This window comes from Mustelus asterias, chromosome 24 (assembly GCF_964213995.1).
Source record: "Mustelus asterias chromosome 24, sMusAst1.hap1.1, whole genome shotgun sequence".
NCBI classification, from domain to species: Eukaryota; Metazoa; Chordata; class Chondrichthyes; order Carcharhiniformes; family Triakidae; genus Mustelus; species Mustelus asterias.
The window spans coordinates 23,498,370-23,526,237 of record NC_135824.1 but is presented as its reverse complement, the minus strand read 5'-3'; the positions used below and the strand labels follow the sequence as shown (position 1 = coordinate 23,526,237).

The window sequence follows — 27,868 nt, the reverse complement described above, 5'->3', positions numbered from 1 at the left end:
AGCAGTGCTTTCAGTACTTCTATAATTTATTCCCTAGATTGTAAACATTGAGCTTGAAGCTGGAGGGTTGACAATTGCACCAGATACATGGAAACATAGAAAAACTACAGCACAATACAGGCCCTTCAGCCCACAAAGTTGTGCCGAACATGTCCTTACCTTAGCAATTACTAGGTTTACCTATAACCCTCTATCTTACTAATACAAACAACTTGATCAGCTGCATTTCAACCACTTCCTCATGGTTTTGCAGAATGTTCCATTTCTGTATTTTACAAAATGATTATCTATCCTTAAAAAGCACATTTATGCATAAAACGCTTTGTGGCGTATATGGCAGAATTTTCTTTTCCCGACTATTTTGAAAAGTGTTGACAGTCTGGGGAAAGAGGCATAATGTACTCTGAGCACCTTAGCTGGAAATAAACAAAAGTTCTATTTGCTGAGGGTGTGTATGGGCATAGTTTAAAATTTATCAGCTCTTAGGAAATAATCAGCTTTGAAGTGCGTCAACCCTTCTTCATTTTAAAATGTCACAGTAGTAAAATTAACCATGCACATACTTTTCAAAAGCCGTTTTAAAGTGGTGGTACTCGATTCCCTCACGGACAAGCTGTGGTTCATTTATTACAAAGTACAATTCTTTGTTTCAGACTATTGAATCTTTTGGCAGTCCTTGAAAAAAATAATTGGAGGTTTTGACCAAGACCTAGGTCTGCAAGTTATGGATCCTGAATGATATTTTTTTTTCAAGCATTTCACTTTTGTGGGCATGAAGTAAGGTAGCAAAGCCAGCGGTGGGTTTGTGATGCAGCACCACTACATTAAGACTGACAAACACATTTCACATGGGACTCAGTTGCAGGATACCAACTCTGCTGGCTTAAAATGCAGTATGTTAACGTAATTCTTCCAAACCTTTGAAACTGTCTAATTATTCTGCTTTGATTTTCATTTCATTTAAATGATTAAGAAATTGATTTCACTGGTTTTAAAAGCAAACATATTATTTCTGTAGCCTGATGGGTTCTCATAAAGACACTAACAAAGTGAAGACACCAGCAACGCCTGATGGTTAAAAGGGCTATATCAGAGTAAGGACCGTGGGCATAGCAAAGAACAGAATGTGCAGCTATGGAACAAACAGGGAATTGGATAGTGGCTGTTGCTATGCCTTGAACAGGCAATGATTGAACACAGGTCTCAGTGTGTCATGCTCCTGAGAGAATTACAACCTCCTGACAGAGGCACGACTCTCAGTATTCGTGACCAAAAAGACAGTGATTGATTCGTGCCCGTTCTTGGAGTATGTGACTGGAAGCATGACCAGCAGGATCTCTTCAAGGAGAAGAGACATCAGCAGCAATAACCCAGGATCAACCCAGAGTCTGGGAGATATTGGAACAAAACCCATCAGCAGGGAATCTGATCAGTTTGCCTCGCTATGGGTAATATCTCTAAGTTTATGTCATGGGTTTGGTTATTTTGTGAAGTCTCGATACCTTCTCAATACTTGTGCGTGTAACAGAGTAGGTCAGTCAGAGGTTAGTTACTTTGTGCATAATGAAGTAATTCAATGGTTAAATGCTTTGTGCACAATGAAGTTTGATGCCTGGTGTAATTTTGTGGTAACTTGGTACAGCACTTATTGCTTTTCAATAATTCGAGTGTTTGAGAGTCTTTGTCCATGGCGTCAGTCAACCAGAGTTTGAGGCAATATTTCATTAGAAGTTGGAGCCCTCGGATCCATAACTAAATCCTTACACAAACAATACTTCCACTGAATTTGTCCATGTGAGAGTGAATGATGTCTGGAACTGGAGATAGATTTGAATTGTGACATCTGATTACCTTATAGGAAGAACAGCTCAACATGTGGGGACATACTTTCCAGACCAGAATGTAGTACAAAATTTTTTTTTATTGGTTTTGAAACCATTTACAAAACTTCAACAATATCTGTGAGCACTTTCAATAAGAAAAAAAAAACTAAGCTGAAATACTATTCCAACATTATTGCACTACTGATTTTTTCCAGCAGTACAATAGACAAACATCGTTTTAAAAAAAAAACATTCTACTCTAAATAAAATTGTGGTACAGGCAAGCATTACCTTGTGACGTAGTAAGGAGTTGGGAGGGGTTTGCTGTTTCTTGTAGCTTCACTTGATGTGCACTGACTGCTGAAACCAGTTCCTTCTCATCATATTCATAACGGCAATTACTTTGCAAAAATATATGTATCGCAAATTACTGTAGGAACTTCTTCCACAATATTTTACCAAATACTAATTGTCAAAAATCAACTGAACAAAACTGAAAACTGAACATATTCAACAATGCATCTATGGTGAATTAGTAAACTTTAAAAAGGTACATAACGTGTAATGTGTATAACTGCGCATTCCTGGCCGTTAAAGAACCAGATCCATTTCAGCAAAAAGTGGTTACAGGAATATACCTAGCACTGTACAATATAATCCAACAACACACATGCACACCTGTGATCATTTATTAACATGGTGAAGCAAATTGAACTTTAAATTTTCATCCTGTTTTAATATTCTCATACAAGAGAATCAAGTAAAACAATTATCTCATTGAGATCAATGTACATTGCTATATAAAACAATCAAGATCTGTCATTTTGTAGATGACATTTCATTTTTCGTATATTGACTCATTTCCTAAAACCTTATCAAATGAAAGCTTTGTTGCCTGTGACAATTATCATTTGTCCTAAGAGATGTGCCAAGCCAGAAACTCCCTTTAAGCATCTAGTGCAAAAGATAATCAAAATGTCCACTGAATTCAGCATTGAACACGAACATTTTAAAATACATCTCCAATTATACTTAAGGTGCAAATAGATGTCTGAAACTTTTGCTGCACTCTTATTGTGTTAAATTCCAACACTGATTCAGCTGTACTCTATTGGCCAGCTGTGGTCCACTGGGCAACAATTGTCAAATACACTGAATCAGTCATCCGTGAAGTGTTAAAATATTCACGGTGCTACTGAAACAATGAATCACAGTAGAAATAGTTTAACCACAAGTTAACCTGAAAGGATCCAATTTATGGCAGGTTACCAAAATGATTTTTTTTTTTTACTGTGCTGCCTAGTGTACTCGTGCAAAGAAAAGGTTCGTCCTAAATTTACAAATGCAAAACAGATACAAAACATTTAGAAATTAAGATTTCAAAAGATTGAGTTTATCCAATTGATCCATTAGCTAAACACACACACACAGTTACACATTCCTAGAAAAACGTTTAAAATATCTTTTTTAAAAACTGAGCAAAACTAAAAATGAAGCATTGTGGTGTGGTAGAGAGTCTGGTATTGCATGCAATCCCTCCATTCAACTACCTGGACAACACATTATCTTTAAAACCCAACGAACAACTGGATTAACACTTCAATCAAAATAAAGGATTTTTCCCTTTATCGTATTAGTAACAATACAGCTCAACTTGAATTCTAATAGAATGCACTGGCCATTTCAAGCACTTTGATCACTCGACCCAGCAGCTCCTGGCTGTTTGGCCCATTATTTCAAAATATCAATTTCAGAAACGCATACTGCATGTGCTAGGATAAAACTGTGTTTCCTCCAAAATATTTATTTTTTTAAAACTTTGACATAGCAAAAATGGTATTGATCTTTCAGTATCAAATTACCACATTACTCCAAGATAAAAACAAACAAAAGTTTTCCCAAATTTGTATCAGCTGTGCTGAACTATCAATCATGAGGTCTTGACCAGAGCTGCACTGGGATGACATCTCTCTTCCAATTTGCTCGTGATAATGTCAAAAGATATATAGAAGGCTCTTTTCTATTATTAAATAGAAATGATTGATGCATCAACTAGGTAGAAAGAAATCTGACAGAGCGAGCAGCAAGCCACTATTCCATTAACTCTTCAGTCCCTGAGCCAACATTTTTTAGGTTATGTTCAAATTAATGAGATCCTTGAATTTATTTTTATGCAACACTATATGTGGAGAAAATATTCTCATCTTCAGATGTGAACAATTATGGAAACCACCTTCTTTTGAATATTTCTATCATTAACTTGGTTAACTGGTTACCAATCATATTATTTTATCAGAAATGTATTTATCAATAAATTTGCTAATGCCCATTGGTGAAATTTGAGCTGAGAAATGGTCGCGCGCGGCGCTAGCTTACAAATATATGAATATATTTTTATGCTGTTCTGGTTAACTGTTTTGTCAAAGTATTAACTTGTTCAAAATAAACAAGTAAATAATGGTGAACATGTCAAAGAAATGTCATATACGTCATCAATAATAAATGATCGGTTTTGAGTATACATTCGTGAAATTTAATCCTTGAAATTATTGTGATGCGTGTGCAAATGTTTAATGCATTCATAGGATATTTTTCTCTCAATTCTTCAACTCTTAAAATGAAACAAATAGCAGAACTAAAACTGCTATTGTTGAGACATAAATGTAATGAATAATAATTATGAAGTCCACAGCCTAGAACACCAGTTGAAAGATAAGAAATCTAGAGGCTGACGACAGAATTCACAAACAGGAAACAGAAAATAACATTAGGAAAAAATGCTGATCCGGTGAGAGAAAGAAAGTCAACCCTTTAAAGCTTTGCCCTTTTTTTTGTTCAAATCCATCATTGTAAAGATTAAGCAACATTGATAAGACTGTTTCCTTTCAGAAATAAAGTGAAAAATAATGTGCTGGTTAAAATATAAAAACATTTTAAATTATATTCTTGAAGCAGCAGATTTGTACCCAAATTCTAAAGTCCTTTGTTCTTAACCTTGTTGTTATTGAATAAAAAAGCAAATACATGATGCTACCTTTGCTGCCTTCTTCTTTGGTTCCGGAAGAATGTCTGGGAAGGGAGGAGATGGCAAAGATGTACTCAATGATAGGCAAGATAAAAAAATTATAGTCATCATTTATAAAATTCAATTATTTAGTTTTAACTTCAATTGTTTAAATATATATTTTGTTGAATCATGATTGCAAGTACAGAGTTGAAAGTCTAGCTACAGAAGTGAACAGGTCATCTGTACAGAAATATTTGTTCGAGTATTAGAAATTCAATTTATTAAGCCGCACCAAAGACTATGAAAAAATCGAAGGGGTTAAGACTCCTGAACTATACATCTATTCCTGCAAAAGTTGTTTCCCAGTTTGTACAATTTAATTTTGAAATGCACTACAAGGTTGACACATTTCTCCACTGTCATTATGTTTGATCTCTTATGGTCACAATTTTCATGATTGACAACCAAACACAGCGTAATCATATTAACTGAATTAGAACAGGAGCCAATTGTTTTTAAATTACGGTTTGAAAACTACTACTTTTTTTTTTTAAAAAAAGGAGGAACACCTTTCATTTTACCATCAAACACGATGCAGGCTTTTCAAACGACATTGGGGGGGGGAAAGAAAATGAATGGCCAAATGAAATCTAATTTCATGATAGTACTAACTATAACTGCATTGGACTTTAAAGTAAACTGGTAAATTTCATGGCAAACCTAGGTATTTTCTAGTGTTACTGATGATCATCTTCATTAAGTATTTAAAATTTTCCAGTCATTATGCAAGTAGACAAAATTCAGTTTAAGCTCTGACCTAAGAATTTTGAAATTACTGACTGTATTTTTAAGATTTGTTGTAAATCAGAAGGGGGTGAACAACAGCTCAGAGAGCTTCCCTTGGAACAGAAATTATATATTAAAAAATATAACATAGATTAAAGCAGAGCACCATCTTGTGGCCACATGTGCATAAATCCAATGTAATTACAACTCAAATAGAGATATTCAGCACAAGCTCGAGCTTTGAAGTCGATTTTTAATATTTGAATTTCTTTATACCCACTGGCATAAATTTTGGATGGATAAAATTTTCTATCAAAAGGTTGACAGGCATTAGTTTTACAGCTCATCGCTTATTGTAGAGATGTTTTGAATTCCATGTGCTTCAAAAGATGCAAGGTTAAAACATCTATAAAATGATTTAAAATGTTATTTAAATATTAGGGGAAAAAACGGTGTCATTCTGTAAACAAAATTTTAGCTTGGACGTAAATGTCAGAGTAAAAGACATTTTATGCACACAGTTCAATTGTGATTAGGGACCACAGGATTCTATGATCTATGATCAAGTAATATCCAATTTATTTATTTCCCCAATTCTTACTTTCATCATTATGCTTACAATTTAGTCAGAACAATTAACATGGAAAATAAATTTCTTCATATCTTTAGTTATACACGTTGGACATACACAACAGACAGTCAAAGGGTTTCCTATAACCTACTTCATCACAGGGGTATGGAATAAGTACTTCATCACAGTACAAACAGGTTAGGTAGAATCAATAAAACTCAAATATAAGCATTTTCCCCCAATTTGCTACAGAAAGGAATGGGAAACATTACAACCCCAGGCGGTTCAGGAAGTCCTAGCTTGACAGCAAAACTTGGTAACAATGTGAAAATAATTACTGCAAATTAAAATTTGTACAGGTATTTGTTACAAATCACTCAAAGGTCCCCTCCTTGAATATTTTATTTCAGTAAAGCTGGAGTTCTGATAAAATTATATTTTTACAGGTACTTTTTCAAAATTCACATCTTTTCCTGAACTAGGTTTAGTATTTGGAAATAAAATTATTTTATTTTAAAATTTACCTTTACAGTTTGTTGACCATTGTTAAAATTACTTAACAATTGATTTGGATGATCAATAAACTATACATTAGGAGACTTGCACCATTAAACAAATTGTAGGCACAAATTAAATAGTGGGATTAAATTACAGACATTTAATATACACTAAGTTAGAGCATTTTTTTTCATCTTTCTGATTTCTCCCCTCCCCTTATCCACTTCTGTTTAAGGTGACTTGTACTTGGTTACAGTTCCATTATGCACTGAAGGTCTCAGGTTGTCTAAAACATGCTTCAGATCGGAGCTTGGAGTCATGTGGACTGTTCAACTGCAGGGCACATCAGTCAAATTCAATCCTCTCTTTTAAATGTACAAATTCCAGTGACTGCTCAGTGGATTAATGCACTACAAGATATGTATAGAACTTTCCAAATCAAAAGGTTTTAGCTTTAAATTAGTTGTATGTGCCGAATCAGTCAATCTAAGATAATATTTTCCTATCTCTTCTATGTATCTTAAATGGTACGTAGGTACTTTCAGCAGAGGACAGTGATAGCAATCCATTGTCAGACCCCTGGTAAACTTTCCACTACCTGGTTCAGGAGATGTAGCAAACTTCAATACCTACCCTATAAAGCCATACGTCAGCAGACGGCATTTTGCCCCTCATGCCTGTGTCAGCTCGCTAAGCGTTATCCATAAGCACTATTTTCCTACCTTTCTTTACTCCTCAGTAATTCTTTCTTGCTCAAATGTTTACCCACTTCACTTTTTAAAAGTATCATGGATTCTCTTTGCACCACAGTTTCTGATGGAGCACTCCAAGCCCAACACAGAATGAGACATAAATGACAATATAGAAATAGGCCACTTCATCCCAACAATCGTCCTGATGTTTATTCCTCAACATGAGCAGCTTTCGGTCAAATCAAAATTCTTCCAAAACTCTGCTAACATTATTTGTCGATAATCTTATATTTCTACCCTTTATAGTTACAGACTTATCAATCCTATCTTTGTTGAGCTTGGCCAGGGCAGCAGCTAAAAGAGGACACATTTTAGGGAGCTCCTAAATTGTACGTTTCAGGATCAAACTATATGTTGTATTTACTCGCTGAACAATCTGGAACGCTGTTATAGATTTAATTAAAGATATACACTCATGGGAAGGGAGGGGGAAGAGATAGGTATGCAAATTATACCAAGGCCTAATTAAAATCAATTCCTTTTAGGAAGTAGTAAATTTCTTTGAGTTCTTTTCACCATCTGTCATATGGCAAGTGTCATTCCATCCTTTAGTGGCATACTCGGGGATTTAAAAAAAATGCAATTTCTTCTCTTTTGAATGCCGTAACAAAAAATCCAAACCTTTATCAAGAAATACATTGTCAGGCATTTTGAACACTTTCCCCAAAGGGAAAGTGAAACTGCATCAAAATCAACTTTGAGTGAAGGAATTTCTATTTCAAATCTATATTCCAGTAAACTTTTATACAACAAAGAAAAATGGCAGTAGTATTGTTTTTTTTTGCAATTAGAGGTACCCATTGGTTTTCCTATATCATGTACAGTCTTTGAGTAAGTGTACAAGGAGTTTAATCCACTATTTTAGTGCGCTTGTTAAAGGGTTCATGTTCAATTCCTGTCTATACTAGAAGTTTAACAACACCAGGTTAAAGTCCAACAGGTTTATTTGGTAGCAAAAGCCACACAAGCTTTCGGAGCTCCGTGACTCACCTGAAGAAGGGGCTTGGAGCTCCGAAAGCTTGTGTGGCTTTTGCTACCAAATAAACCTGTTGGACTTTAACCTGGTGTTGTGAGACTTCTTACTATACTAGAACACAGTTGCTTACCTGCTTAAAATAAATGGGTTAAAACACCTGTTAAAATATTGCGGAGAAATTTAGCAAGAACAAGTTAACTAGAGCAATAAAAAAAGCACACAAAGGGATAAAGCACCTAATCAATGTACTATCTTGCAAAAATTACCATATTAATGAGGCGCTGAATGCTCTATGTTAAAAGACAAACATTCCATTGCTGATAACTGAACAAATATATCTGACTTAACCATCACATAACTCAAGTGCCAAAAGGCAGGTAGATATCGGCACTCTTACTGCAGTTCCTCAAATACTTCTCCATTATTTATCCATTAAAACCAGTTACAGTCAACCTGGAATTTTGCAATCCACATCAGGTGTTTGAATGACATCATGAACGAGGAACGCACCCCAAGAGTATCGTGCATAATGTTGACTTCCAAGCGCCTCCAATGAATAACATTATGCAGAGAACAAAATAACAAAGGGTGACTGCGATACCAGGATGTCTCCTACAACAGAGTTATGGAAAATTCAGTAGAAAACACATTGCAAACCAATGCATTTCATACTGTGATTTTAAAAAGAAGTCAGTGTGACACAGGGTAGTGGCCTGGGATTTTATCTCAAGAGATCCTAGGCTGAAAAATACAGTCAACTAAATCATATCTTGGATATTACAGTTGAAAAGGCAATGAATGAAAGTGATTCTATACAAGATAAATTGATCTAATGGGAGCAGGATTTTATCTCACCACTGTTGATCTTAAAAAGGCTCGACCTGCATTTACTTTTCACTACAGCGACCTACCTGAGACAGCCTAGCTTATGAATTAACCCAGTTCCATAAATGGATAACACATGTTCGCAGTAAACCATACAGGAAGATGGCAAATACTGGCATCTAAAATGAAAGCATTATGGACACATTATTGAAACCCATGTGCACAGTCGTTAAGTTTTCTCCTGTAACACCTTTTTTTTAAAAAGGAAGAAATGTTTCTCTTAAGGCAGGCACATCTGTTAGGCCAAATATGATGTGTCAAAAAGTTACGTGTGTGCTATATATTTAACAGTACTCTTTGATTTAACCTAACATTTCAACTGTAGGATGATCTTTACTTTCCATCCAGTCAAAACCTGAAGACTGCATGGAGTTCATGGACTCATTACAGATTTGCTGGAACACTGCATCATCATTAAATTCCTCCAGTGTAGTATCAACATCTTGTCCCTGTTGTTTACTTGGGTCAAACAGCAGATTTGTATCTAAAGTGCTCAAATCATTTATGCTGCCTGAAAGCTCAGCGGACAACCTGAGATCACTGGAAAAATCAGAGGCAACATTTAGATCTGATGATACTTGACCAACCATTTGCTGGTTTGGTTGTAGGCTGTCTTCAGCCAGAAAGTCTTTGACTGTATTGTTGAAATCCAATGACTGCTCGCTGGCTTCGGTTTGTGCTTGATTATCCTCAGAAACATAACCTAACTGATCATTGTTGGTGTGTTTTAGGAGGTAACTAGGCTTCTGGAATTCAAAGACAGAAGAGCTTGAATTAATCATTGGTTGCTGGTTGGCACTAGCACAACTAGATGTTGTCTCCAATATCTGAGTAAGGTTCATCCTTGCTGTATAATTGGAGGGCAAGTTGTTTATTCCTAGACCTCTGACTGCATCATCACTGTCTGAATCAAGTTTACTCAACAACACATTTGTAATTTTCTTAGTGTTGGTTTGCTTCTGGTAAGATGGGAAAGGAGTCTGCATCATAACAGACAAAGGGACAGATTGGCTTCGCTGAGCCATACTGTTGGCACTGTTATTTGAAATATTGTTCGCAAAGGTGTTGTGAACTTCAGGTGTTACTAGATTTCCAAAAGACGCCAAACTTGTTCTTGGCAAGTTAATCACAGGAGTTAGAGTACTTCCACTAAGATTACGTTGACGATGAACAGCAGGACTGACACTACGACACCTAAAATTATTGATCAACGTATGTGTTCCTTTGTTGTCAAGAGGTGCTGGAACTGCAAAGCCCTCCTGCTTACTGCCATTAGCCATAGAAGCTACCTGGTGTTGTACAGGTGAAACTGGAGTTAAACGCCCCAACTGAGCATCATGATGTCTAGACTGTAACTGCATGGCATTATGGTGATATGACTGCATCATTTGTCCAGGAACAGCAAAGGCATGTGGTTTTCTAAAGTGGTCCTCAGCCAGTTCCTGATAACTGGGAAGAATACCAACACCACTGCTAGAAACTGCAGAGTTGCCTACTCCAGTGTTATATCCATTATTCATCCATTCAATTTTTATTTTGTCTGGGTGAGTGGCCATAGGTCTCTGCATTGGTTTAACAGGACTGCTGGAAATGACACTAGCATCTTGGTATGCCATGCTGGAGCTTATTGGAGTAAAAGCAAATGGGTTTCTGCATTCAACAGGGCTTGGAGGCACACTACTACTACAGTTCGAATGAGGTGTGCCAACTGGTGTATGTCTGCTGCTGCCAAGCGCACTGTCTACTGGCGTTGTCTGAGCCATTCTGGAACTTGGACTTGAACAAGTTTGAGAGCCGATCATCTCTGATGTCGGTGTTGGATTGGGCGTAGGAGTTGGTGTTGGTGTAGGAGTTGGGGTTGGAGTGCCACTGCTATGGACTGGATGATAGAATTGTCCAGCTTGATGAGATGACAGCACTGTACTTTGACCTAGTGTATGAGCAGGTATTCCCAAGCCAGTTCCATAGCCAACATTCATAGACATTTGCTCTTCAAATAATACTAATTCTTCAACAATACTGTCCTGCGTCAGATCTTCATCAAACTGAAAGTAGTTTTCATTGCTTTGCGAACCTGAAGGTGCAAGCTCCATCAAACTATCCTGCAGAGGTAACTGGTTTGATGACTGTGCTTGATTTAGACCTTGCAGCTGAACTGAAGTAGAACCTTGTAGCTGGTTCTGAGCCTGCATTTGCTGATCATAAGACTGCTGATCCAACCCATTACATTGTACTGGCTCCCAATCAGACACTTGAAAATCAATGGTCCCCGAATTCTCAATCACATTAGCATTTAGAACCTGCTGTCTTTCTGTAGTTGCAAAACACTGGTGATTCTTTTTGATATGCAGCATGTCAGTATGACTGGTGGTCAGCTTTGTACTTGTGTCTTCTTGCAAATTGAACGAACTCATTTCCAAATCTGTAGTTTTGTTTTCCTGAAAGGCAGATGTTTGTTCTGCAACAGTGGAAGGGTAATCCAAGGTTACTATTTGAATATCGGATGAAGGGTTTGCTAATATACGGGTTATTCCCGTTGTATTCAGTTTAACGGTAATTTTACAGGGTGCCCGAGTCACTGCTGGTGCGTTTTCACTTTTGACTGGTAAAGCTGCAGATAGTTTTGGAGATGTCATTACTGCAGTGCCATGGCAGGTCTTCTGATGTTCTGCACTACCTACTGTATGTTCTAAAAGCATAGCTCTCTTCACAGGAGTCACCTGTGGCTCAAATGCAGAATTAGAGGGAGAGCGTTTTCTTGGACTTTTTGGGCACATCCCATTGTCTTTATGAGACCTGGCAGTATCAGTAATGGATTTTGAATTAATGCTGGTACAAGTGAAATTTGAAGTGGAGGAAACAGAAAAAGCATTTTGATTATTTCCCACTATCGAAATGGCCAGGTTTTCATTACGCACAAACTTGCCTTCATTTTTGATCTTTTTCCCTTCAGTTTTCTGACCATTACAAACCTTTGCTGTCTTCTCATTAGCTGCTTTTCCATTTGATGTCTTCACTTTCAGGTTAACTTCACTATTACTTTTCAGGCCACAGGGAGAGGAACCAACTGTTCTTCTTGGATCCTTCAAGTGACTTGAATTCTCTTGGCACTGAATCTGCTTTTCATCACTTGATATTGCCTCAGGTTCACATTTAACAATCTCAGCAGTAGGTGTAGTTGCGGCACTACTTATTTTGGATCCTGCGGCAGAAAGGCATGAAGTTGAGCCAACTCTCAATGTTGGACCAGTTTTCAATTTGTCTGCTATCCCAGTGTTGTTGTTTGCTGATGATGTAGGTTTGGGAGATGCACCAGTGTTAGGAGGGAGAGATATTGTTGTCATCTTCACCATATTCAGGGGGCTTGCATGGGATGTTCCAGGAACAACAGTTTTAATTGGACTACTGGCCAAAAGTACTGTAGTTGGGGAACTGAGGGTAAGTGTGCTGGTTGAGGCTGGTTTAGGTAAGATTTGATGATAGCGAGGTCTTGAGCGATCATTATGTGGACTGGCAGGGACATTCTGGACAGTCTTCGGTTGCTGTTTGACAGACTGCATGTGTTGCGCAACAACCTGAACGTTCAAAGGAAGGACCTTGCTATCCGATGATCCTAACGGACTTGGTGATGTCATCATCTGTCTGCTTCTCTGCATCTGAAAAATTGAATATTGCAGCCCTGTAAAAATTATATTTAAACAAATATATACAAACACCTCAGCATGAAACAAGTGATTTTTCTTGTGCTTCACTAAGTATGAACAGACTGAACTACAAACGGTTTTGCCACATGTACATTAAAGGAAAGTAGTAAAATATATTACATTGAATAGGGTAAACATCTCCAAGTGAAGGTAAAATCTTCTATTTTTATTTCCAGAGCTAATTTTAAAGTTAAAATCATTGTACCCTCAGTTATTGAAAATATCTCCAAGTTAATTACATTTTTTAAATGTCACTAGCAACTTTTCTCCTATTTTAATTTTCTTCATAATCACACACAAGTGTGTGTGTGTATCAATACTCAACTACTTTTAAAATATTCACAGGATGTGGGCCTGTTGTTGGAAATTCCAGCATCATCGCCTATCCCTAACTGCCCTTGAGAAAGTGCAGTCCACGTGGTGAAGGTACACCCACAGCACTGTTAAGTAGGAAGTTCCAGAATTTTGATCTGGAGGCAACGAAAGAATGATGATTTATTCCCAGGTCGGGATAATATACAACTTGGAAGCTATTGATATGAATTGTGTAGTGGCAAATTTGGGGAGCAAAAGCACAATGCGCTGCAGCATATGATGATACAAATGTAATTCTGTTAGTCATGAATTTCCTGCAGAATTTGTAATAATACTGGAGCAACAGGTTGTGTACATAATAAAGGCATTTATTAACACAAAGGGCACCATCTTCCCTCTCCTCTTCCTGTGGGGAAATCAGCTATATTAGGATAAGAAGCCTAGCAACAAGATACAGAGCAACAAGGAAATTTAATAAAAAGGAAAATATAAAACAGTGGATTTTCCCCCAAATCAAAATACAATGCTAAATATTCATATTTGCTGCTGGCACCGGTAGTATCAGTTTTTTAAGCCCTTGCATTTATAAAGCACTATCAAGACCATCCCAAAGTATTTTTCAGCCATGATACATTTTGGAAATGATTGTACAGAATAATATGGTAATACCAGACAATCTATTTTCATGGTTAACTGATGGAAAGCCCCTTGGCCTGCACACCGGGAAGAAGGAATTCCCAGCTCATTTTCAAATAGTGCCATGGAATTTTTAATATCCAACCAAAGGCCACTGGTTTAATGTTTCATCCAAATGCCAGCACTTCAGACTGAAATATCAGCCTAGATTATGTGCAAGTTTATCAGAGAAAATGGAGGTAACTCTTCATTTGTAAAAATCTCAATAAAGCCTTACTTTTCCATCTTTTTCTGATATATCACTATTTCTCATATGATAAACTTTTAATCAGTTTGCTTCTCTTCTCCCTGAAGCTGATGATTTGTGCTGTGATCACAGTTCATGCACATCAGCAGGTGCCATGATCAGATCCAGTCAGTGATGACAGGACCACAAAAGAAACATCATAGCTGAGCCCAACGCAGCCATCATCCAGCACTCAGATATGCATTTTCCGGCTGGACTGCAATCAGAAACTGAAACCCTAACTGAGTCTACTCGGAAATCTGAAGAAGTCAAAGTAATTTTAGCGCGTCACTGTCGCCCATGCCGAAATCAGCTAACTCTTCATAAGCTAGGAATCAGGTTTGATATACAACTCAGAGAAGATCATTATATAACACATTTATCCCCAGTGCCAACAGGCGTTCAATGTATATCTTTATACATTTAAATATTTAAAGGCATTCTAAAATAATTCATTTCAATGCATCCTCTCTGTGGCTTTACACACAGCTCGTTTCTGATGTTTACGTTTGGGGTCACATTTTGTTCAATAAGGACCTTGAGACATTCCACTCTGTTAAAGGAGCAATATAAATGCAATTTGGTGTCATTGGAGAGAAATACCCTTAAAGACTTAAACAATACATAAAGACAAAGAAATACCAGGCTTAATCCACAAGTGAGGAAGATTCTAGCTTTTGTGCGACCTGATATCACATGCAGAAGATAAATTAGCAGAGTAATCGCCATTTCTCCATTTTTTTGACACACCAATGGTTTAATACATCATTATACTAACTACCTTCGGGGGAGAGAAAGAAGGGGGAACAAAGTGCCATCACAATCAACACCATTCCATTAGGAAAACACTACAAGGTGTACTTTATGGGATAGGCCAAAATATGGCTGGTGTTACTCCCAAGTAAAAGGCTCTGTTGTTTTTTATTAGTCATCATATGATTCAGCCAGTTAAGAAGGAAAATTAAGACAGTTTGAAGGCAACTTCTGGCATACAACTGGAAGTGCAGTGTTTTAGCATCTAATTTCTAATATCAAATGCCATCAGTATCTATGTCTAAACTTAGAGGTTGGATTAGTTCAGTTGGTTGGATAGCTGGTTAGTGATGCAGAGTGACACCAACAGCGCGGGTTCAATTCCCATACCGGCTGAGGTTATTCATGAAGGCCCCACCTCTCAACCTTGTCCTTCGCCTGAGCTATGATGATGCTCAAAAGGAAGAGCAGCCTATGGTCATCTGGGACTACAGCAACTTTACCTTTATATTTAACTTTACCGTTAAAGAGAGCACATTAAATAGTAAAGGCAGTGTCAGTAATCCTATTACTAGACAGATCAGGCAAGAGCAGGGCAGAGAGCAAGGGAAGTCCAGATTAAACTGCAATTATTTCAATGCAAGTGGCCCGACAGGCAAGGCAGATGAACTCAGGGCATGGATGGGTACGTGGGACTGGGATATTATAGCAATTACTGAAATGTGGCTAAGGGAAGGACAGGACTGGCAGCTCAGTTCCAGGGTACAGATGCTAAAGGAAAGATAGAACAGGAGGTAAGAGAGGAAGGGAAGTTGCACTTTTGATTAATGAAAACATCAGGGCAGTAGTGGAGAGGGGATATATCCGAGGGTTAATCACTTTGATAGGGTTGTACCATAGGCCCCCAAATAGTCGGCAGGAAATTGAGGAGCAAATATGTAAGGAGATTACAGATAGCTCCAAGAAAAATAGGGCGGTAATAGAACAGGATTTTAACTTTCCCAACATTGACTGGGACAGCCATAGTATTTGAGGGTTGGATGGAGAGAAATTTGTTGTGTATTCAGGAGGAATTTCTCATTCAGTATGTGGATGGCCCGACTAGAGGGGGGGGCAAAACTTGACCTCCTCTTGGGGAATAAGGAAGGGCAGATGACAGAAGTATTCGTGAGGGATCACTTTGGGACCAGGGATCATAGTTCTATTGGTTTTAAGATAGCTATGGAGAATGATAGGTCTGGCCCAAAAGTTAAAATTCTAAATTGGGGCAAGGCCAATTTTGATGGTATCAGGCAGGAACTTTCAAAAGTTAATTGGGGGAGTCTGTGGGAAGGAGAAGGGACATCGGGTAAGTGGGAGGCTTTCAAAAGTGTGTTAACCAGGGATCAGGATAAGCACATTCCTCTTAAGAGTGAAGGACAAGGCTGGTAGAAGTAGGGAACCCTGGATGACTCAGGATATTGAGGCCCTAGTCAAAAAGGAGGAGGCACATGACATGCACAGGCAGCTGGGATCAAGTGGATCCCTTGAAGAGTATAGAGGGTGTAAGATTAGAGTTGAGAGAGAAATCAGGAGGACAAAAAGGAGACACGAGATTGTTTTGGCAGATAAGGCAAAGGAGAATTCAAAAAGCTTCTACAAATACATAAAGGGCAAAAGAGTAACTAGGAAGAGAGTAGGGCTTCTTAAGGATCAACAAGGTCATCTATGCGCAGATCCACAAGAGATGGGTGAGATCCTAAATGAATATTTCTCTATTCACTGTTGAGAAAAGCATGAATGTTAGGGAACTTGGGGAAATAAATAGTGATGTCTTGAGGAGTGTACATATTACAGAGAAAGAGGTGTTGGAAGTCTTAAAGTGCATCAACGTAGATAAATCTCCAGGACTTGATGAAGTGTATCCCAGGACATTATGGGAGGCTAAGGAGAAAATTGCAGGTCTCCTAGCAGAGATATTTGAATCATCGATAGTCACAGGTGATGCGCCCGAAAATTGGAGGGTGGCAAATCTTGTGCCTTTGTTTAAGAAGGGCTGCAGGGAAAAGCCTGGGAATTACAGGCCGGTGAGCCTCACATATGTAGTGGGTAAGTTGTTAGAAGGTATTTTGAGAGACTACAGGCATTTAGAGACGCAAGGACTGATTAGGAAGAGTCAGCATGACTTTGTGAGTGGAAAATCATGTCTCACAAATTTGATTGAGTTTTTTGAAGGGGTAACCAAGAAGGTAGATGAGGGCAGTGCAGTTGTTGTTGTTTACATGGACTGTAGCAAGGCCTTTGACAAGGTACCACATGGTAGGTTGTTGCATAAGATTAAACCTCATGGGATCCAGGGTGAGGTAGTCAAATGGATACAAAATTGGCTTGATGACAGAAGACAGAGGGTGGTTGTAGAGGGTTGTTTTTCAAACTGGAGACCTATGACCAGCGGTGTGCCTCAGGGATCGGTACTGGGTCCACTGTTATTTGTCTTTTATATTAATGATTTGGATGAGAATTTAGGAGGTAAGTTTGCAGGTGACACCAAGATTGGTGGCACAGTGGACAGTGAAGAAGGTTATCTAGGAATGCAACGGGATCTTGATCAATTGGGCCGACGAATAGCAGATGGAGTTTAATTTAGATAAATGCATGGTGATGTATTTTGGTCAATCAAACCAGGGCAGGACTTAGTCAGTTAATGGTAGGGCGTTAGGGAGATTTATAGAATAAAGAGATCTAGGGGTACAGGTTCATAGCTCCTTGAAAGTGCAGTCACAGGTAGACAGAGTGGTGAAGAAGGCATTCATCATGTTTGGTTTCATTGGTCAGAACATTAAATACAGGAGTTGGGATGTCTTGTTGAAGTTATACAAGAAATTACGAAGGCCACACTTGGAATATTGTGTACAGTTCTGGTCACCCTATTATAGAAAGGATTTAATAAACTAGAAAGAGTGCAGAAAGGATTTACTAGGATGCTACCGGGGCTTGATGGTTTGAGTTATAAGGAGAGACTGGATAGACTGGGACTTTTTTCCCTGGAGCATAGGAGGCTTAGGGGTGATCTTATAGAGGTTTAGAAAATAGTGAGGGGCATAGATCAGCAAGACAGTCAATATCTTTTCCCAAAGATAGGGGAGTATAAAACTAGATGGCATAGGTTTAAGGTGAGAGGGGAGAGATACAAATGGGTCAAGAGGGGCAATATTTTCCACACACAGGGTGGTGAGTGTCTGGAAGCAGCTGCCAGAGGTAGTAGTAGAGGCGGGTACAATTTTGTCTTTCAAAAAGTATTTAGACAATTACATGAGTAAGATGGGTATAGCGGGATATGGACCAAATGCGTGCAATTGGGATTAGCTTAGATGTTTAAAAAAAGGGACGGCATGGACAAGCTGGGCCAAAGGGCCTGTTTCCATGCTGTAAACCTCTATGACTCTATATACCTAAACAATGTAAGTTTGTTGTTGAAAACTAATAAGTAATGCACAGTCCACGTAATGCATTTTTATTCCAGATGTTTTACCTTTGATCACAGCCCTTGCTCTGCTTGATCAGTCTTAATGTCTGAACCATGAGTAACTTACTTGAATAGGGCTGGGAACAGTTGCCACCACAATGCCAATGGTAGGTTGAGGAGAAAGCAGGGCAGGGCTTCCATTGGGGATACTGGCCACTCCCCCAAGAGTGGTACCCGTGGCACCTTCCACTTTCTTTACTTGTTGTTCCCCTGGTAGTGGAGATTGGAGTTTCTGCTCTTGTTGTTTCTTCAGTGTGTTCTGTTGAATTTTACGTTGCAACTGTTGCTTCGCATCTACTGATGGGGAAAGCAAAGTCTTCACTTGAGGCTGAAAGGAATTGCTTTCGGTCATGGGCATAAAAGCTGAAGGCTGTTTTGCACCTGCACGAAAGAAAATGATGTCAACTTCTGAAAAAAAAAAAGATCACACATCGATGCTTCCCAAGTCATTCTGCAGGTTGTTAACAATGCTTTTCTTAAAGAGCAACTTCATCCATTCTGTGCCTTTTGCCTGTTTCACCTTCAACACTAGTGGAAACCCAATGTAATAATGATTGTGGAAAGTAATGATCCTGCTTCCACCAATCCATACATTCCTTTGAGCAAATAGAGCCATACACGTTTCCATCTTTTTCTGCAACTCACTGTAGAAAAACTGGTCCATGGAGTCCTACAGAACCAGAAGGAATTCAACTCGAGTATCTTGCAAAGCCATTCCTCAGAAAATACAGAAGAGCAGTACTGATCTCTAAATATTCATTTTCATAATCACCATCTACCCTTTACTCAGAATGTTCACTCTCCTTGTCTGGAGCCTGTCTCAGTTACTGCTCGTTTCTTGCATGTGTGCTGTTTTAGTGACAAAGTGTTAGCCTGCATTTTGGTTCTTCAAATTATTTTTATCCGCCTTAAGAAACAGCCAGTCTCTTTCATTTAAAAAAAATGCTTAATAAGGATGTCAATGTTAGCAATGGAGTATTTCCACCTTCTGCATCTAGCGTCAGCATCAGTGCGTCCGGGTGCATTACAACCCAGATGGAGAGTTCTTGCCTAAATGGTGCCAAAAAGCGGATAAACAATAGAATCTCAACAGCCCATCTGCACAGCAGGATAGCTTTCTTTCTTTTGAAAATAGAACGTTGACAATATGGAATATTTACAGAAAGACAAAGTATAAATGGACAATGACTTATATTTCAGTAAACTAAAGCAGTTGATGACAAACTAATAATTTTGATTTTTAAAAGAGTGACCAAGTGCAGGAGAGCAACAATTTTATTAGTCCCTCATTTAAACTTCCTAAAACATCAACTTGTTGATGATAACATAGAGCAGCCAAGGGACACCTGACAAATCTCTTTTTTGCAGCTTGTGATGATACTTTGCCTTTAAGGAATGTATATATCAATCATATTTCTTGTGAAGGGTATGTTTAAGATTCAGCTCTGTTTACACAGTGTCGATTTGTCTGCACCAGACAGCTCTCACTTTGAGAATGCAGACTAATGATTGATTTTAGCTAGGGGTATGTTTGTTTTAATCCGAGTTAATGCATTTTTGTTTATTTTGGTTTTACCCCTGAGGTTTCAGAGTAGAGTTTTGATTAGGTTGATCGATAAGAGAAAGCCATGTGCTAATGGGAGGAGCTAAGCTTACAGGAAAAAGCAAGCAGTTTCTGCATAGTCCTGAAAAAAGCATGAGGTGTCTCTGTCTCTCTTTCAAGATGTGTTCAAAGGTTCTGGGACTGGTAATAAGTAAAAACTCGCAAGCCTGTTGTTTGCTAACTGGTTTTGAAGAGGAGCTCAAGTCTATAAGAGGAATATTGCTTAAATTGGAACTGATAGGGATAGGGTAGCAGTTAAGAATTGTATCTTAGAATCAAAAGAAGAATCATAGAATCTCTACAGTGCAGAAGAGGCTATTTGGCCTAGCGAATCTGCACTGACTCAGATTATTTTACCCAGGCCTTCTCCCCCACCCTATCCCTACACAATTACCATGGCTAACCATCTAAGCTCACATCTTGGGACACTAAGGGACAATTTAGCACGACCAGTCCACTAACCTGCGCATCTGGTCATGTTTAAGTATTTCAATTGGTGAAAGTTAAGCTAATTCATTTGTTATAGTTAAACTGTGTCGTTAAATGAAGTTTTTTTTGATAAAAGCTTCTTATTTGTCAACGGAATCACACCTGGAGTGAAACACCTCACACTAATGCCAAAATAGAAAAACTGTAGGAGTCTAGTCCGGCTTCATAACATACTTTGGGGTTACTGCTCTGGTACCCTAACAAGATTAAAAATTGGCATAAGTTTTAATAATCTTACTACAGTGAATTTCCCATGGCATTGTTCATAAATGATGTGGAGATGCCGGCGTTGGACTGGGGTAAACACAGTAAGAAGTTTAACAACACCAGGTTAAAGTCCAACAGGTTTATTTGGTAGCAAAAGCCACACAAGCTTTCGAGGCTCTGAGCCCCTTCTTCAGGTGAGTGGGAATTCTGTTCACAAACAGAACTTATAAAGACACAGACTCAATTTACATGAATAAATGTTCATAAATCACAGCACACTATTTTATAATGGTATATATATGATATGCCATTCAGTATACAATTTATATCATGAGCGGACATTTTGTATCTTCATAATAATTTCCTTATAGTTGTGAAAGGATCTGTGTACCTGAAATGTCTCTAAGATTACAAACAGTAACTAGAGCAGAAACCAGTTCGACCTGCTCAGTTCTCCCTGTTGGAGGTGCTTTATAAATAGGCAAAAGGATAATTGCTGTTGCTGAGAGAAATTTGTAGATTGACATCAGCTTGTAAATCTGTAACTGGGAGAGGTCACATTATCAAGGTCAGAAGAAACAAGCAGATACGCCTGGACTGTTTTCTTTTCTCTGTAGAACCTTTTGAGATTATTTAATTGTGACTGTGAGAGTTCAAGGCGCATGACTACCATTGTAGTTGTGCATATAGCTGTGTATTTCTTGTGGAGTCACTCTTCGAAAATCAGATGACACACTGTTTAGAGATGAAAGATCAATGTTTAAATACATGACATTTTTCAGACTTGCAGCCTGATGCACCAATGCATTGCAGGATTTCCTAACTCCAAAGTAACCGGTGGGAACTATAAGAAAGGGATTGGCATTGCAAGTAATTGAAATATAGAGATGTTTTTTGTTTTGGGAACATTCAGACAGTTGTTCCAAGATCTGCTCGGATGTGGGATGGTATGTCAGCACAGGGACAAGATGTGAAATGTGGGAGTTCTGGGGGACCACTGCCCAAAGTTTTATGATCATAGCAACTTTCTCAGGGTGGGCAGTCACTGTGGGACAAATATCGGCATACAGCAGCAGGGCGCAAAAGATTATAGTATGGAGTAGGGCAGTGAAAGCATGGGTGGTCAGGGTTTAATCTTATGAGAAAGATAGAAGCTGTGCCTTGGAGGAAAGGAATATGACGACAGAGTACAGGAATGAGATAGAGAATCTGGTGAACTGGCGTGGCAACAATAATCTCTCTCTCAATGTCAACAAAATGAAGGAGATTGCCTTTGACTTCAGGAAGCGTAATGAAGAACATGCCCCTTTCTACATCAATGGGGACGAAGTAGAAAGGGTTGAGAGCTTCAAGTTTTTAGGTATCCAAATCACCAACAACCTGTCGTGGTCCCCCCATGCCGACACTATAGTTAAGAAAACCCGCCAATGCCTCTACTTTCTCAGAAAAATAAAGAAATTTGGCACGTCAGCTACGACTCTCACCAACTTTTACAGATGCACCATAGAAAGCATTCTTTCTGGTTGTATCACAGCTTGTGATGGGTCCTGCTCTGCCCAAGACTGCAAAGGATCTACGAAAGGGCGTGAATGTAGCCCAATCCATCACGCGAACCAGCCTCCCATCCATTGACTCAGTCTACACTTCCCACTGCCTCGGCAAAGCAGCCAGCATAATTAAGGACCTCACGCAACCCGGACATTCTCTCTTCCACCTTCTTCCTTCGGGAAAAAGATACAAAAGTCTGAGGTCACGTACCAACCGATTCAAGAACAGCTTCTTCCCTGCTGCTGTCAGATTTTTGAATGGACTTACCTTGCATTAAGTTGATCTTTCTTTACACCCTAGCTATGACTGTAACACTACATTCTGCACTCTCTCGCTTCCTTCACTATGAACGGTATGTTTTGTCTGTATAGTGCGCAAGAAACAATATTTTCCACTGTATGATAATACACGTGACAATAATAAATCAAATCACTGGAACCTCACTTGATAGGTTTTGCAGAGATATTCCTGGGCATTGAACACAAGAAACTCAGGGTATTTAAATTACAGCTGAAGTTTTACACAATACATTTCCCGATCCACAAATGTTCTTCCTGCAGCTGTAACTAGCCAATCCACCTTCTTCACCTCAACCAGCCCTCAGGATAACCTTGTGATTAGATGTTGGGGAAGGGAAGGGATTTCCTAAGCATTTTTTCAACAATGGAGGCTTGAGGCCCAATGTGAAAAAGAAAAGATGCGCATTTATATGTGCTATTAATAACCACTGGATGCCTCAAAGCACTTTACGGCCATTGAAGGACCTTTGAAGTGCAGTCACTGTTGTAAAGTAGGAAATCGAACATTGGGAGTGCATGTGTGTGTGTGTGAATGAAGAGGGAGAAGGGGGGGGGAAAACAGGATGGGCAGGGTCAAGGAACTAATTAACTAATTTGGCTAAGATCAATGTCAGATCAAGCCTAAGTTGGGGTGCAATGCCTTTCCTTGTCAGCTTGTCTCACGAGTGGGGGCCATGAATTCGACTCAATTTGAACTTGGTTTTTGGAGTAGGCAAGATGAATTTGGGTATGTTCACTCCACTCTTCATATTGGCTTTGTAACCTAAGAATGGAGTAAAACATTTTTTTTTTAAAATCCTAGACATGAATGGCAGATTCCATTCCAATTTTACAATGAGTACATGTCAGGAAGAGAAGAAGGAGTATGATATTTCATAGAATCCCTACAGTGCATTAGGAAACCATTCGGCTCATCAGATCGGCACCGACTCTTCGACAGAGCATCTTACTCAGGCTCTATCCCCATAGCCCCACTTATTTACCCAGCTAATCCCCCTCACCTACATATCTTGGGACACTAAGGGGCAATTTAGCATGGCCAAGCAACCTAACCTGCACATCTTTGGACAGTGGGAGAAAACCGGAGCACCCGGAGGAAACTCACGCAGAAGTGGGGAAAACGTGCAAACTCCACAGTCACCAAAGCTGGAAATGAACATAGGTCCGTGGAACTGTGAGGTAGCAGGGCTAACCACTGTGCCACGATGATCTCAAACTGATATAGATTACAGACTTGCATTTTATAGACAATACTTCTTATACGATTTGGTGTGCATCTACTTAACAAACTGAATAACTTAATAAAAGCACAAGCATAGCCTTTAAGGCAGTTATGTGGAATTAAGCTTGGGAACACTTTAATGAATACAGTTGCTCACCTGTAGGTGCACCTGCCATCACCGACAATGCAGCAACAGACTTGGTGCCAATATAGTGACTAGTCACAAGGAAGCGAGCTAGATCGACCACTGAATCAAATTTTCGGATTAATACTTTCTGGGCCCACTCACAAACCAGACTGCAAGCTGCAGTTCTGACCTCTTCATCAATACTCTGCAGGTGGCCAGCAGAGTACGACCCTTCAGACTAGAAAGCAATATAACCAAATAATCAATTATAATTGTTGCTATAATTTAAAAAAACACTTTAGAATTTTAGCTACTATCTGTCTTTAATTGAGCAAAATTAGCAATTCAACAGACAACATATTGTTGCTAAATACCACAAAAGACTAGAAATTGGCCCAGTTCAGCGACAGGAATTCGATTTGCATACGCAATTTTAAAAAAGTAAAAATGAAATTAAGACCATCTTTCAATCAGTAAAATGGGAGCAGCATCATAATCAATTGTAATGCAAACAAGTCCAACGTCCATTTCTGAAAAAAAAAAACGCATTACACACACCTTGTACCCGACCCTGGACAATCATACCCCAACCCCAGCTGCTTGGAAGGCAAATTACCAACATAGACCATGACAGTTATTTAATAATGGCATGGAATGTTGATAAACATCAATAAGTATTCCACATAGCACAAAGTTTGAATTCATTAAAGTTTCCCATCAAAGAGAGAAGACTTGCAACAAAAATAGCACAATCAAACATTTCATAACTCTTCCCAAATACATTTGCAAACAAGTTCAACCATTTGATTTTTTTTCTGCTTCAAATTTAAGTAGGGGGTGGGGGTTGAACAGGACAATTAAGAGGAGAGCGCACCATCAGCTTTGGCTTCAAGATGATAATGGCTTAGAAGTTCTTTTGGAGGACATGGGTTGACGGAAGAAGAGAAAGAGATAGCCCATCGCTAAAAATTATTCAGTAGCTTATTTTTGCATCACCTTTTTAAGAAATGTAAGATACTAATCAACATTTATATTACAAATGTGTAATTAAGTCAGGGATTTAAAAATAACTACATAGTTACTTGGGGCTCCACTGTATTTTCTTTAGATTATGTAATATTTCATGCAAAACCAATATTGTAAAATTTAAATTACCACCCTTTTCCCTGAACTAATAAACCAAAGAGGGAATATATCAAACTAGATTTTGAGGTAAGTTAAGACGACACAGTCAAAATGATATATACGGACAAATTAAATATGGAGCTATTCCCTGGACAGTCAATTTATGGTTTAAAAATCCTTTGACACCAAAGCTTTAAAAATTCCAGAGTAGTGAAAGCTCAATTTAAGTTTAGAGTCTGGGTCTATTTGTAAAACAGCCTTGTGCATACTGCAGAACAAATTCACCAACAGAATGGAAAATCTCAGCAGCAGGAGAAAAAAGGGCCACCACTAGTCATAAGTGACCAGCGTACAGTTTCAACCTATATGCCAAGGTCAACACTCCCAAATGAAGATGCCCAACCCATTTCATAAGCAAAGGAGTCTATCAAAGGTTTCTCTCTTGGGAAACTGGACACATCGCGGCTCACCTCATTGCATTGGGCTCATTGTCCATCATGCATCATTGTGAGACAAGTTTTATTAACAGCGGTCTTCTGTACCATGAAATTGATTATAAACCATTGTTCCAGATTTTCTAAACAGTAGCAAGCCTTAGCTCCGGTTCTTCTATGACAGGAACATCTGATCTTCACAGGACTGAAACAGTTCTGGTGGTACTGCAACTACAATCAAACTGGTTTCACTGAAAGACAGTTCCTGCACTAGCTGTGGCTGGGATGAATTCATAATGGAAGCTCAATCTCAAAACATGCTGACCAGGCCAAAAAGCCTCCTAGCATGCTGTATTATTCTTTACCTTTGTGACAGTAATGTCGCTTTGAGAAGACCAATATACACTTTCCAAACTGGCTTCACAAGAAATTAAACAATGGACTCTTCAGGGGTTATACTACAAATACTTTCTGTAGGGTCTTGAATCCCAATGTGCAAGTGCTTGTCCTTGCAATTTATAGTGAGTGGTTTGTCCCTGAATGCTGCCACTAAACTAACTATGGTAATGCTAATTTGAACCTTTTCTTCAAAATGAAGACTTTCAAAACCCTCAAACTTAAAAAGCTTGAATTCATCCACATTCATCCTTACTGGTCTCCTATTCAGACCCAGCAAGTCAGAGCACCACTACCTTTGGTAAGTTACTGCATGAAACCCCAAAATACATGCATTCCTTCCGCTAAATGGGAAACATGTTTTTTAAACACTGGAATTCAGATTGCTAGACTGACGATTGAGGAAGGCTCCGTGGAAACTAAACAATCAATCTTTTAAAGCTGAATTTGCAGCAGATTACATATTTCTAGGAAGTGGGTTATCTCAATGGGCAATAAAATTAACATGTTGGAAGGACCTGCAAGTATGATGCAGATCTTGAAATCTGGGCAAGGTTGAGTACTTCCCCTGAAACAGAAACCTGATCAAAGATTTGAGTTGAACTGAATGCAAGATAAGCGTAACTATTAAAATTGAAGGCAAGATACATGCAACTACTAGAATTGAAGTATCCATTATATCAGAAGTGGCATTTTGTTGAAAGATAAAATGTACTGGAAAACGAATAGGAATAGATTGCTCCATTATTTGAGAATATGAATTTCCATAGCATTAATGAAGGTTGGTTAGAAAAGTAGCCTGAATGTTGACAGATTGCTGAATGACGTGGAACATACAACGGTAGAATCAAATTTGAAAATATGAATGAGACTTTTAGTGGTGGTGTAGCTGAAGACAGGGGTGTAGATAGACTACATTTGAAAAGTGGAAGTTGGCAGTTGTCATGGCTGTTGCTAAAAATGAAAGTTATGGAGGGGGGCTGCAATAAGAGTCCACTAAACCAAGATAATCACATATTACCCAAATAATTCACTAGATGGATGACGGAATCCTAATGGCAAATTGTAGTCAAAACAAACGGAGAATATTTATTGCAACTTTCATTCAATATTGGAGAAACTTTAGATCTCTGTGCAATTCCACCATTCTTTCCCATTACACTAATCAGTATCATACAGTAGTTTATCTTCACATTTTAATGGTTATGATTACAGAAAATTATTACCCCTTCTCCGGCCTTGTGAAAATCCAGACTTGGTAGCGATGGCATGTGAACAAAAGCTTTTTTCCTCAGACCACTATAGCAATATGTTTCAAGGCGTTAAGGTCAAATGATATATTGAACTTCATTTTAAATAAAGGTATGATGACTTTAGAATGCAGAGACAGAAACAGAATCACAAAAAAATGAGCACTTAATCATGAAACTTTTCAAGTATACCATATATGAAAAGTTAAATGCAAAATGAGACAAAGTTGATCATTAAAGAATGAAAGTAAACAAATTGCATGTGTAAGCTTTTCAAAATGTACAAATTATTTCCTTTAATAACGGTGGCTGGGAGTGCATTGCAAGGCTATACTGTAAACCAAGGTTCTCCAATCTCTTAAACCAAGAAAAAACAACATTTTACTGAATATCAAAGCTGTCAGAATTGCAACAGTGCGTTAAACACTATGTTTTATTTTGCCTGCATGATATCCTATTTTCTTTTCAGTGGCTCTCGGCTGCACGCAAAAGTAAATCAGTGACCGGTCCAGACTACTCTAAATTCACAAACTACTCTGGGTGGATGGTTTCAGTGGCAAGCATGCCCAAGGTCAGGTATAAAAGCTTGAAGTAGATTGCCGATGCCGAACCTGAATATATGAAAAGCGGTATTCCACTGACTTTGCATTAACTGCCTCTCTAGTCTTTGC

The 27,868-nt window shown here is 38.5% G+C and overlaps 1 protein-coding gene across 2 annotated transcripts in view; it reads right to left on the bottom strand.

Moving 5' to 3' along the window:
* Positions 1 to 8,226: 8,226 nt before the first annotated feature.
* The window catches only part of LOC144511278 (DNA-binding protein RFX7-like), a 77,343-nt gene continuing 57,701 nt past the window's right edge, over positions 8,227 to 27,868 (bottom strand). Inside the window, exons 6-9 of one of the 2 annotated variants that reach the window (XM_078241446.1) lie at positions 27,174 to 27,258; positions 24,023 to 24,230; positions 18,565 to 18,878; positions 8,227 to 12,954 (exon numbers count right to left, since the gene is read on the bottom strand). In XM_078241446.1, coding sequence (XP_078097572.1) covers positions 9,601 to 12,954; positions 18,565 to 18,878; positions 24,023 to 24,230; positions 27,174 to 27,258 — 3,961 coding nt within the window. In that variant the 3' untranslated portion in view covers positions 8,227 to 9,600. The remainder of the gene's footprint in view (positions 12,955 to 18,564; positions 18,879 to 24,022; positions 24,231 to 27,173; positions 27,259 to 27,868) is intronic. The other variant, XM_078241445.1, reaches the window with a different exon arrangement.